We start from the raw sequence: 13,795 nt of genomic DNA, 5'->3' as shown, positions 1-13,795 counted from the left end.
AATTGTGGGTGTCTCTCTGAATTCAATAGGAACATTGTTCCAAAATTCTGGTTGACACTATGCTAAAATCCTTAGTTCCTGAGAGGATGCTCTTCCTAAGTAACCAGCTCAGCTAATTTCACTGATCAGTGGTGTATGTGAGAACAAACCATTTTTCTGGCAGACAGCTTTTTGCCACTTAATGTGCAACTGTCATCCATATTGTTGGTGTTGTCACTATGCTAGAAGGAATGCTCTCTGTGTAATATTCCACAGCTGGCCTTGTCTATATTAGCATCTTTCCTTCTCCTCATGAGCAGCCGTTCCAGCACATGCAAGGGCAATGTTGCTGGAAAGATTAGGAAGGAGGGAAGGTTTGAGAACCTGTGACCTTTCGCCTGGCAGAGAACTTATCGAATGCCTTTTCCATTTGGGCCCTTGCAAAGAGAGTTCTGTGCAGCATTTTGAAGTCCTGACAAACAGCTGATTGTTGAGGCTTCAAAGCACCACTTCGCATGATGTTAATGGCCCACTGGGGGCTAGGAGATATAAAGATCTGGCTCCACTTCCCCATCCACAGCAAAGAACTAAGAAATTCAAACGTTAACAGCACTTGCAAACTTTTATAAGGGGGGGAGATGCACACACTAATCAGACCATATAATACTTTGCATCTTTCAACTACAGTGGTACCTTGGTTTAAGAACAGCCCTGTTTACGAACTATTTGGTATACAAACTCCGCAAAACCGGAAGTAATGCTCTGGTTAGCAAACTTTACCTTGGTCTACGAACGGAAGCCGAATGGTGGAAGGGCACTGATGGCAGGAGGCCTCATTAGGGAAAGCACGCCTCGGTTTAAGAACGGCTTTGGTTTAAGAATGGACTTCTGGAACGGATTAAGTTTGTAAACCAAGGTACGTTTCCGAGCACAATTCAAAGTGTTGGTGCTGACCTTTAAAGCCCTAAACGGCCTCGGTCCAGTATATCTGAAGGAGCGTCTCCTCCCCCATCGTTCTGCCTGGACACTGAGGTCCAGCTCCGAGGGCCTTCTGGCAGTTCCCTCACTGCGAGAGGCCAAGTTACAGGGAACCAGGCAGAAGGCCTTCTTGGTAGTGGCGCCCGCCCTGTGGAACGCCCTCCCATCAGATGTCAAAGCGATAAACATCTACCTGACATTCCGAAGACATCTGAAGGCAGCCCTGTTCAGGGAAGTTTTTAATATGTGACATTTTAGTGTATCTTTCATCTTTGTTGGAAGCCGCCCAGAGTGGCTGGGGAAACCCAGCCAGATGGGCGGGGTACAAATAATAAATTATTATTATTATTATTATTATTATTATTATTATTATTATTATTATTATTATCATCATCATCATCATCATCATCATCAAAAATCTACGGACATCTTAATGAAATATAGGCACTACTGTTCATAGCAACCATGGGGGGGGGGGGGGAGAAGAGTGAAAACAACAAATTAACAAGGTAGAATTTTGGGGATGCTTATTATTCCAACAAACAAGCTATTTAAAAAGGCATACCAGTAGTCATAACTCTCATCCCAGTTGTCAAAATGAACCAGAAAACGACTGTCCACAATGTCAGTTACTGTAGCAACACATATGAATGCAGGGTTCTTTTTGTCTACTGCTTCAAGCTTCATCCCCACTCGAAACCCTGATGGAATCACCGTCTAATCAAGGAAATGTTTAAAATTAACAATGAACAGAGAACTGTTCTATTTAAGTACCTAAAGCATTATATAAAAGAAATGAAGAAATGCAGATTAATAATAATAAACCATGCATCCAAAAGTCTCTTGACTATCCCCAATCAAACCACAATCTTGCTACTAAAAAGAAAGGAGTCCCAGCAGTATGGATGAACCAGTAATTCACATGAAAGTGGCAGAATAAAACAATTTTCAGCATCATGCTTGATCATATATTAATCTTTTTAAAAAATTCTTAACTATTATGACCTGTCCATTTTGGAATGACAAAAAAAGAGATTTACTGGCCATTTGTGGTTTTGTGCTGCCTGAACAGGTGATGGATACAAGCCACTGTTTACAGTAGTTGCTCCTGATCTCTGCACACTTTGTAAGCCAGTTGTCTATTTCACCTCGCCAGGTATTAGATACACATTTGATACAAACCTGTGGGAAAATAGTAATCTGTATCCACCCAGGACCTATCTAGTTGCTGTGTTACTGCAGATCAACAGCTTCACATAAGATTGTCTTGGATATAAGATGAACTATCTCCCTCAACATAAGGAAATAGTTTGGATTTCACCATGGAAAACAGGGAGGGATCGATGGGTGTGAACCCAACTCTGTATTTACCTGGGCCTTTTCCCTTGTTTTAGACTAAGGGTTTGAGTCATAATACTAATGAAAAACCATGTAATCGTAATATAAAAAGCTACTATCAGCAAAGAAGCAGGGATAATAAGAGAAAACTCACTGAGTTTTGGTTTTCAAACAAGGATTTAGGAGCAGCTTGAGCCTTACATTTCTTCAGATACGAGGACCAATTAAATTCATCTTCTTTATATCCTAAAGAAACGCATGAAAAGGAAGATAAAATACCACACCTATTAAACTTGTGGCGCACTTGTGTCAACCGCAGACACACCTGTTAGCACAGTACCTCAGTTTCACTCTGCCAAATCATTCAATCCCAGAATTAAGTGGAAAACAGAGACTGTTTCTTGCAATTTGCTGATATGGTTGGAGGGCATTCAGTCTTGAGGATAATGCCTCCTACTGGACTTGATAGGAAGACTCTATCCTCCCCTTCTAGAGGGAGGAATTATCCCACCCTCCAGATCAACTGGCAGAGCAGAAAACAACTTCTCATCCCCAAATAAGCAAAACTAAAAAACTGGAACCATAGCTATTCAAAGAGGAAACAATAAAAGAAACAGTAGGGTCAAGGTGGGGGCAATATTTCAATGGCTGCTGAGAACAAGGGGTTGGAATGAAGCAATCACATGGCAATTGCTCAAACATCAGGGCACAGCCCTTCAACACCATCTCAATCACCCACCTGTCTGAGGTGACGTAATTCCAATGATAAGGAAAAGAAGAAGCTAGGCTCCACTGGAGACAGGTCCTGACAACGGATGAAGTTAGACTGAGGATTTATTTCTGCCCTCTGGAACCAAGCAGTGGCAAAATCTGACACAGAAGCGTATTCCCCATTTAAGTCTGTAGGGCTGGTAACCTCTTGGGGAGGGAAAACTACCCTGAAGGATAAGAAATGTGGGGCTGCTTGGTTTTGTCCCGCAACTCTGTAAAATGAGCCTCAAACAGCTTGGTCCTTGAGAGAGGCAAGGATGACATGATGTGCCTGCAAACTGGAACTAACAACTCACTGCTACAACCCCACATTTCTATGCACAATGGTGGTGGAAGCCATATGAGGCCCTAAACTGAAAAACATCAAAGGAGGTGCCAGCTGCCAGGGCATAGTAGTAGTATATATTCTTAAATCCATCCTTAACTGTCTGGGAGATATCATCCCTGGCATTCAGCTCCTCCACCCACATACATAAATAAATAAAGCCAGAGGAAAAAAGGGAAGCGGTGGTGGCTGACTTGAATGCCGCTCCATCTGCTTCAAAACTCCTATGAAGGGCCCTTTCTACCCTTCTGCCACAGGGATCAATTACAGGAGGATCTACAACCAGAAAATGCAATCACTGCATCATGCCACCTGCCAAGGTATAATGTTCTTTGCAATCTTAATCACTAATTTAGTCTTGTCCAGTCTGTCCCACTCTGCTTTCCATGTAGTACAGTTCTATTGTGAAAAAGTGACCCTGGGAGGGGTGGCTAAACACGTGGGGAGAGCCTTTAGAGTGCCCACCGCCCTAGAGTGTGACTCAGAAGATGCCAAGGGCTCTCTCTCCTCAGTTAGCTGGAGGGCCTTATGAGCCTCCAGCCTAATCTGGCAAAATGTAACTTTAAAATTATTCCTGTAGTTGGGAATGCAAAAGCTTCTACTGAAAGCTCTACTGAGACAAAAAAAATTAAAGCTAAGCCACAGTCATCCGTTTTCTAGTAAAGAGATGAAGTGCCTAGATACTATTTACAGACAATGCATGCTCATGAATTCTGTTCAGCTCTTATAACTGAACAAGATACATGTCTGGGATTTATCATCTTCTCAAAGAACAAAAGGAAGTTGTCCCTTAGATTATTTGTTAAGCATGGTTTGCAGTTCTGGTCCAGAGGAACCTTACGTATAGTTTCATTTCAATGGTATCCTTTGGTGTCCATGAAAAGTGCAAATAACAGATTAAAACAAGAGTGTGCAGTTAGGTTAAGTACAAGTTTCATTAATGTAATGCCAAGGTATGTTTTAGCATTATATATGGTCAACCCACTGTGTCTAAGACTGTTGATACCCACTTAGCCAGGATTAAACCCTAATGAACCTGGGTTTAAATCAATTGAGTGGACACCTATTTTGATGCATTATAAAGCAACTTTGTTAGACCTATAACAAAACTGCATATATGCTGAACTGGAGGATTGCACTCTTAAATAAGAAAAGAGATCTGATAAGTCTCTCTCTCTCTATAAAAAAAACCCCAGTCTGATTTACAAATTATTATTCTTTCAGAAGCAAATTTCTGATTGTAGGACTTTAGGTTCTAACTTGGGTGGCCTGATACACTTTGTTTTTCCACCACCATTTTTGCCACTATTTTTTCTGTGTGTCTTAAAAATTCCTTTAGATGCTTACTCTGAAACTCTGTTCGATGAAGCTTAGTCCCAAGTGCATTTGGACTTTAGCTTGAACTGCAGCATAATGCTCCATAAATCCTATTGCTTAACAAAACAGAGCTTATTGTTCCTAACAGGTTCTCATGAATAGATAGCCATGAAGTTCAGAAATCAGCTCAAAGGCATCCAACGGAAATGATAAATTTACCCATCTGAACGACATCTACTCATTCAGACCTACGGGCGGTATAAGAAATACTATTAGATCTCCTTGTCCAGATTTATCCCTCAAAGAGAACAGCAATTGGACAGTAGCAATCCTAGAAGCAGGGTGGGGTGGGGCCGCTTACCTGCCTTCGTAACTCCATGGGTAACCAGTAGTGACCCTGAATACAATGTCACTCAATAGACAGAGAGTCACCATACACAGGCGTTTTAGTACCCAGCATGAGAAGCACATCTCAGCACCAGCACTCAGCTGCTTTTACAAAATTCATAGAAAAAGCAATTGTCTAACATGACACAGATTTTTTTTGTTGGTAATCTAATACCTTTTGGTGGATGAAGTTTGTGTCCTGTTTTCTCGCACCAACCAACTGGGTGAATATCAGAAGAATCAGCATTCCGCCAAAAATCGTAACACTCTGGGTATTCATCAAAGTGAAGTCTAATTCTGTAACCACAAGTCTAAATCCATAGTAGGAAAAAAGAATACAGCAAAGGAAAAATGTGTTTACATTTAAACCAAAAGTCAGTATTAGAAAATTGGTATATGTGCAGTCAGAATCGAAGAGGTCTCAAACAAAATGTTGTAGCTTTTTATGAGATAACTTTACTTATTATCCTGAAAAGGGAAGCAATCAGAATACATAGACACAATAGAAAAACAGGTAGTAAGGTTGTAACACAGTAGTATATGCACACTAGTCCACATGTGCATCAGGGTATATTGGGCATACACATGGTATATAAATGGGAATGCTGGTATTTCTTTTCAAGGCTATCTTCTAAACACTATCTTCTATTTTCTACCTCTCTTGATACTAGAATGCAGTGAAGTTGACTGATGGGAGATTCAGCACAGATAAAAGGAAGTACTTCTTCACACCACACGTAATTAAAACTATGGAATTTGGTATCAAAAGGTGAGGTGATGGCCACCAGCTTTTATGGTGTTATTTCTAATCCCATTTTAAGGCTATTAATAACTGCTTGTCACTTCTGGTACTCACCTCAGCTACTGTAAGCACACAATACATTGACTGGTGCTCAGGGTCCACCCCTTCTAGTTTCATTCCAACTTTGAATCCATTTTTGTTGTACGGGAAGGATTGATACTGGAAGAAAAAGATGTCAAATTTTCTAAGTTTAGCATAAACATTTCTAAAAGATAGCCAACGATTTCAATGGGATGTGGCTCTCAGTCCATCCAATGAACAGATCAAACTATTACTTATTTAAAACAAACCTACATAGAAGTTAAAAAATGCTTTATAATTTTGATAAATATAAAAAACTGCATTATAAATATGGGTCTCAGTCTGCCATGGATGTTCCCTGTAGTAGCTTCTTTCTCATCTTCCAAGTCCATATTAAAAACTGCCGTGTACGTTGCTGATAGGAGTCCTTTTGCCATCACAGGGGTTCAGATATTAAGGGAACGCAACATCCACAAAAGTCAATTACTCTTGTACTCATCTTGTTGTTTCCCTTCCTGTCTGTACAACTGATATAGGGAACTCTGGGTCAGACAGAAGTGTTTGATTGATTTAAGTTATTTCCACAGTGAGCTGTGCCCAATGAAAATATGGAAGAAGTCCGGTGGCAGTGTGAGAAACCTGTACCATGACTGTACCAGACTTCTACCTCTGGACTCCTTAAACTTCTAAGCACATAGCTAAAGTCCAAACCAGTGACAATGTTCCCATGAACTAAACAAAATAAATTGAAGTTGAATAGATTATCTATGTAACTTTTCCAAGGAGGATATCAAAAACAGGATTTTAGATTCCCACTGGTTCCTGCTTATCCCTGGAAAAAGTACAAGAATTAATGACATCTGACATAACTTTTCCATGTGCATCCTGCCTCATTCTCATTGTTGTTTGCTGCAATAAAAATGGACTGAAACGCTGCAAAACCTTTGGGCTGATGCAGAAATATTCTTATCCTCCATTAAGAAGTTGTGCAAAGGCCGCTAGATGATGCACTGAATTCCCACAGTCTTCCTGCCCATCTCTAGAATCCAAAATCCCTCCACTGTTCCTCTTTCAATTTTAATTTCTGCCAAGTGCTATCTCAGCTTCAATATTAGCTGTTGTTAGAGATAATCAACTAACCAGAATTAGAAACTACTGCAATAATAAAAATGGAACTGCAGTTAAAGCTTCCCTACAGATGTAACAGTTCGAAAGCATGTCAAAGTGCAAGTAGATAAACAGGTACCGCTCCGGCAGGAAGGTAAACGGCGTTTCCGTGCACTGCTCTGGTTCGCCAGAAGCAGCTTAGTCATGCTGGCCACGACTCGGAAGTTGTACACCGGCTCCCTTGGCCAATAAAGCAAGATGAGCACCGCAACCCCAGAGTGGGCCACGACTGGACCTAATGGTCAGGGGTCCCATTACCTTTACCTTCACAGATGCAACGAAGTTCCCTACAGATGTAACAAAGTACCCGACAAGTAACAAAGGCAACAAATATTCTAGGCTGCTTCAACAGTATACTGTGCACATCAAGAGAAGTAACAGTACCGCTCTATTCTGCCTTAGTCAGACCACACGTGGGAGCACTGTGTCCAGTTCTGGATGCCACAGTTTAAGAAGGATATTAACAAGCTTGAACTTGTGCAGAGGAAGGCAACAAAGATGATCAAGGGTCTAGAAACCAATCCTTATAAGGAACAGTTGAGGAATTTGGGTATCTTTAGCCTGGATAAGAGGAGAGTGAGAGAAGCTATGATAGCCATGAAGAAAGCTTGTTTTCCTCCTGAACTGGAGGGCAGGACCCAAACCAATGGATTCAAGTTATAAGAAAGGAGATTCCAACTTAACATCAGGAAGAACTTTCTGATAGTAAGAGCTGCTTGACAATGGAACAGACTCCCTCGAAATGTGGTGGACTCTCCTCCATTGGGGGTTTTTAAGCAGAGGTTGGTCACCTGTCATGGATGCTATAGTTGAGACACCTGCATTATGTCAAAATATGGGTGTCAGGGAACTGCCATCGGAAGAACAGGAGGTGAAAGGGCTCACAGAGGTTGGGAGAGACTTATCAGCTGAGGAGGGAACCAGCAGGGGGAGAGAAGGAGCTCCAAGGGAAAGTGAGTCGGAGGGATGGCTCAGAGACACTTCCAGCGAAAACAGTGGGGAGGTTTCAGGACCTCCTATAGGGACACCCACTCCTCGCCGGAAACTGTCACGCCGAGAGTCCAGAAGGCGCGTTTCCGTTAAGGAGTTTTTATGCTGGAAGAAATTCCGTAAACGCCCACTGTCGGATTCTACCAGCGACTGACGGAGCCATGCCTAAGGAGCTCCGTTACAGACAGAGGTTTGTGGACTTAGCCAAACTCTGAGGGACTAGGAATTTCATGCACAAGCAGCTCATCATCCCATCACAATGGGTGATCTGTATGAACTCAACTGCATACAAGATTGCAGCACTAGATAAATTTTACATTGCTCATTGCTACCCAGATTCTTTAATAAATCTGTCACATAAAACGCTTCCAAAATGGGGAAAATTTATGCACCCAAGCTCCATCATACCACATACAGAAGAAAGCACAGGCAATACATACAAGTCATTTTCACCTTTGTTTCTTCCAGATAGCATATTGTAATAGTAGCAATATATTTATATCCCACTTTTCTATAGTTACACACCCAAAATGACATTAAAAAGCAAATATAAATACATAACCTTAACAATAAAACACAATATTTACATTTAAAGCAGCAGTTCAGCACTATATAAAGCTGTTTAGAAACTGAGTCAGCAATACAATCAGTCAACCAACCATTACAAGCTTACTGAAACAAATTGGTTTTCAGCAATATCTAAAAGAACGCGATAAAAGGCCAAATGCACCTCAGTTGCAAGGGCATTCCAGAGTTTCAGTGTAACCACTGAAAAAGTTATATCTCTCTTAACCATCCATGAGAGAATTTTTTTGAGAAGACCTAATCTCAGCTCATTACAAGACAAATTAAACACACACTAATGCAATTACCAATTGAATATTTACCATGTAAAACATCATATCATCATCATCATCGACTTTTATTGCACTAGCCAGAGGCCATGGCATCATTCAGAAAAATAACAAAAGGAAAAACAGAAATAACCATAAAAATCATCAGGCACCACACATACAATATAAACCACGGTCACAACTACGAGAATAGAAGATTCTCTAGTAAAATGTGCCAAATTAAATATCTGAATACCCTTTGCAGTTGACCGCTATTTTATCTAGTTCTTCCCTCCTGATCTTCTTAGATGCCAACGCAGTGCTACTTTTATAAGTTAACAAGTCATCAGTATCACTCAGCAGCCATTTCACCCTTTCCACCCTATTCAAGTGAGTTCCATTGGGAAACAGGGGTTTTATGAATCTGTCTCTTGGGTCTATATATAACGGACACTGCAATAAATAGTGGCACAGGTCCTCCACACAGGATTGCCCACACAGACAAAGTCTCTCTTCATAATGTACTTTGCCGTAGCATCCATCCAACACCGCCGAGGGCATCAATTGGAATCCTAATTCTGTGAAAGCGATTCTAAGCACGGCAAGTGGGAGCTTTGACAGGTAACTGGACCGGGTATGCTCTGTTTTAATAAGTGGGAACCATGGCAAACTCTTGGTACAAGCCATCATGGTTCAATCCCTTTCTGCATCGGACCTAAAGAGACAACCTCTTAAGTGCCTCTTGTCCATCTCCATAGTCACCTGAAAATCTTATAATTGATATTGGGACAAGAGGCGCTGGATACTGTCCTTCCAACATTTGGTCTGTTTCTGTTCTGTGTGTGACATAGCGGGGAGTCTCTCCTCCGAAATAAATTGAAGTCTTTTCATATAATTTAAGCACAGGTAATCAATTCTAGCCTATATTGTTATCACATCAGCTTCAACGCAGAGAAGAGCAGCTGGAGTCCCATTGGGGAGAGAGAGCACTTTCCTGAGGCATTTGTTCTGCACTCTTTCTAAGGCTTTGTTGGCATTTGGGTCCTCGCCCCATATTGCTACTCCATGAAGCATCTGGGAGACCACTTTACTGGCAAAGATTTTCAATGCAGGTTCCAAAAGCTGACCACCCGAGGTAAAACAGAATTTCATTAACGCCCCACAAGCTTTCTGTGCTTTGAGTTTCGTAGTCTCGATGTGCCCCTTCCATGATAGTGTCTCAGTGAAAAGAATACCCAGATATCTGAAGCAGCGTATTTGCTCCAAGTTCTGCTGATCCATTTTCCATTTGAATCTGGGACTACGCTTCCCAAAGACCATAATTTTGGTCTTGGAGTAATTCACGACAAGCTCTTCCCGCTTGTAATACCTGCTGAAAGCTGTAAGCAAACTGTTAAGACCTAATCGGGAGAGTGATAGGAGCATCACATCTTTGGCGTACAGCAGGCAAGATATCTTCCTATTACAAATTGATAGGGCGGGGGATTCCACCTGTGCTAGCTGTGGCACCATATAATTTATATAAAAGTTAAAAGGTGTGGGAGCCAGTATGCAGTCATATTATATGTGAACTGTTTTAAAGTTTCATAAGCAAGCAAGCAAGCTAAAATGGTCATGCCAGCCATTTCAAACTTCTTCTATATTTGTACATGACACCTATTTTTTACCCGACACACAGGCCCCGCCTGCCTCAAAGAAGCAGTGTTTTAAGGTTTCAGCATACCTCTTTAAAAATCTTAGGTGGTGCTGCTATAGCCTTTTCTTCTTCCAAATACGAAGACCAACTCCATGTTTTCTTTGCCTTTGACATCAAAGCTGGAATTAGAAATTAAAATCTTAATGTAAGCACAGCCACAGCTTTGTAACAAATTATCTGCATAAGCAGTTGTATTATACTATCATTATGGTTGTAACGGTATGAATTACAGTTCTCTTACAGTATAATTCCATATGATTCAGATTTATGGTTAATTTCAGTGCTACTCCATTAAGGAGAAGACCAAAGCTACATTTTTCACACCGCTGATCAGCAGCTAGCAAAGATGGATGGCTATTGCCAAAGCAAAAATTACAGATCACACTGTAGAAAGCTATGGAGTTAACCAGTACTTCCTAATCCTGTTGCTTTCCTCAAATACATGTATCCACTTTGCTAACAATCTGACTCTGTGGCAATTGATTTATACTGCTTGAGGCATCTCCTAGGATTTATTTATTACTGGTTTCTATAAATCTATCTTAACTTTCAGCATGTGGTTTAGATATGAAATTACTCCCAGGAGACACCAAGCAGGGCCTCACTTCTGGTTTTAAAATGCGTGTTCTAAAGAACTATTTGAACAATTTCACATATGTGAGACACAGAAATCCTTGCCAGTATTCAAGCAATTCAATTATCTTAATCTCATTTATACTTCCACTTTAAAGCTCCCCCATGGAACAGTATAACAAAGTCAGAGCAGGAAGTTACTCAGCCAAGTAATAAAATGTTAGTACTTGGAAGGATGGTGCTCTTCAATCTCTTACTTTACAAAATGCACAATATTTGTTGCATACAATGTCACAAATGGATTAAGATTTAGACTAGTGACTGAAAATGGGCCAACCCAGCTTTTACAGAGAAACTAGAAATACACCAGCATTATTGTTATAGTAAAAGGCCAGTCTCTTCCAAAATGTGACATATCATCCCAAAATTTTAGGTGTGCATCTAAGAGGTTTACATGCACACTGAAATACGTAGTTTACAAACATGCATATCATACCAAGGACAAATTGTCAGTGAGCAGGAATTGCCTATGGTTCCATTATGAGTGCACACTCAGTGTCCAACATGGGTTTGCTAATGTAACACAGAAGAGGCCCTTTAGATGGCAGAAACTGATGAAAACCTTATACTGATATGGACTCACATATCAACTTACTCTGTTTTAGAACTGCCATCTCTCTTTTCCTTTTCCGTGTGGCTCTCTGAGAGACTCTTAGTATCCTCCCTTCAGGTTTCTCCTCCTAAATTGCAAAATTAAAGTATACTTCACTGAAGTAACTTTGAAGCACACTGATTTTCGAAATACTTTTTTCAGGTTGCTCGCTGCTGTTTTGTCATGTGTTCTCCAAGATATTACAGGGCAATCCTGTGAACATTTATTTGGAAGCAAGTCTATTCAGGTCAATGGGTCTGACTTCCTAATACGTGTGTTATATTAGAAGCTTATGAAATAAATGGAACAATAAGGTTTTAAAAAGGTCCTGAAATGTGTGCTGGGGAGGCTCATGCATGGAATACAGTCTTTGTCTGACATACCCAGGAAAGACACATCCATTTTGTGCAGCAAAAAGAACTGTCTCCACCATCCATAACTGGCCCACTTTTTCTTTTCTTTTTTTAAGTTGAATTTCTGTCTCAGAGTGCCAGTGGAGAGAACCTGTCTATTTTTATTCATTCTGCTCAACCTTAGAAATAATTGATAATATAGTGGTGATATAGTGACTAGCAATGCTTTCATCCCACTGCCTGGAATCACTATAATAAAGAAGCATGGAACAGCATGATAACTCAATATACATTTTTTGTTATTTTAGACATAAAAACAACAATGATAAAACAAGGTAACACAATTATTGACCTTGGTGGAGCTAATATTGAATACCAACCTGCTATACCAGAAAGGTTAGTTATCCCCCACAGGATAACAGTCAGACACCAGTGTCCGTAAAAGTCTTTTGAGCATTCCTAAAAGCTCTGGGAGTGTGCAGCAGCTCAAATAAATGCCTAGAGTCTATGGAAGGAAACTTGCCTTTCTTTTCAAAACTCCCAGGCAACACTTGACCAACCTTAGGACACCAAAATATAAGGTTGGATCAGGCACAGCCGCCATAATCTCACCAGGACAGTCACATATTTAAATGACTATTTAAATAGAAAAAAGCATTCCATTTACATTTGCTAAACATTTCAAACACTCCAACCTTAAAAGCACAGAGTCATTTAAATGCATAAAGTTTTTGAATGACTGTAAATTGCCAAAACTATATTTACAACCACAGATCAGTTTAACCTAGAAACTTGTCAACTGGACCATACTAACCATTGCCTCATACTTCTTGACATTGTCTTCCATACATTCTCCTTTTGAGGGCGATTTGGTTTTTCTTTTTTGAGTGCCCTTGGAACAGTCCTCATCATTGACTTCCGAGACATCGTTGTCCTCCCTTTGCTCTCTAGAATGAAAAAAAAATAACAGGAGCTATTTTAATTGTGATTTTGAAGAATACATTTTCTAAAGCCAAGTTTGTCTATCTCTTAAAGTTTTTTTTTTTAAAAAAAAAGAGGAATTGCAAGCGCAAAAAAAAAGTATTTATAAACACCACAATTAATGCAAGCATACTGTCAGGGAACTGCCATCGGAGCTAGAGGCGGAGGGAGGGCTCCAGATGGATGCCGGAGAGGGTCCTAGTAGGGAGAGAGGCAGCCCATCTACGGGGGAAGAAAATCAGCGTAACACCAGTGGAGAAGGGGGACAGATGGGGGAATCGGAGGGGAGGCTCCAGGACTCCTCACCGGAGACCAGCGGAGAGAGTACGGGTACTCCGCTGCCCACACCCTCCCTGCGCAGGAGACTTCCGCGCAGGGAGAGTAGGAGGAGACTTGGCGTCAAACAGCTTTTATGCTGGAAAAGGTTCAAGAGACGCCTACTGACGGATTCTGCCAGCGACTGAGACAGCCACGAAACTTGAGGCTGTCCAGACAGAGAGGGTTCAACCAGGCAACCTAGCCAGGAGTGGCAGCAACTTATGCACGAGCAACCCCTAGAACCACTACACATACAATAAGCAGTCATTCGCAATAAGGCAAGTTCTTTTAAACTGCAGCACTCTTTACACTAG

At 40.9% G+C, this 13,795-nt stretch overlaps 1 protein-coding gene across 15 annotated transcripts in view; it reads right to left on the bottom strand.

Moving 5' to 3' along the window:
- L3MBTL3 (L3MBTL histone methyl-lysine binding protein 3) overlaps positions 1-13,795 on the bottom strand; it is a 57,899-nt gene that overhangs the window by 26,278 nt on the left and 17,826 nt on the right. For all 15 annotated transcript variants that reach the window (XM_053381891.1, XM_053381890.1, XM_053381893.1 and 12 more), the window contains 7 exons: positions 12,997-13,129; positions 11,833-11,917; positions 10,632-10,723; positions 5,952-6,056; positions 5,271-5,406; positions 2,450-2,541; positions 1,523-1,674 (listed from right to left, as the gene is read on the bottom strand). In XM_053381891.1, the coding sequence (XP_053237866.1) occupies positions 1,523-1,674; positions 2,450-2,541; positions 5,271-5,406; positions 5,952-6,056; positions 10,632-10,723; positions 11,833-11,917; positions 12,997-13,129 (795 nt within the window). The remainder of the gene's footprint in view (positions 1-1,522; positions 1,675-2,449; positions 2,542-5,270; positions 5,407-5,951; positions 6,057-10,631; positions 10,724-11,832; positions 11,918-12,996; positions 13,130-13,795) is intronic.

Source organism: Podarcis raffonei, chromosome 3 (genome assembly GCF_027172205.1).
Source record: "Podarcis raffonei isolate rPodRaf1 chromosome 3, rPodRaf1.pri, whole genome shotgun sequence".
Classification (NCBI taxonomy): Eukaryota; Metazoa; Chordata; class Lepidosauria; order Squamata; family Lacertidae; genus Podarcis; species Podarcis raffonei.
The sequence above is the reverse complement of the archived record's forward strand: the minus strand, read 5'-3'. Positions and strand labels throughout refer to the sequence as shown.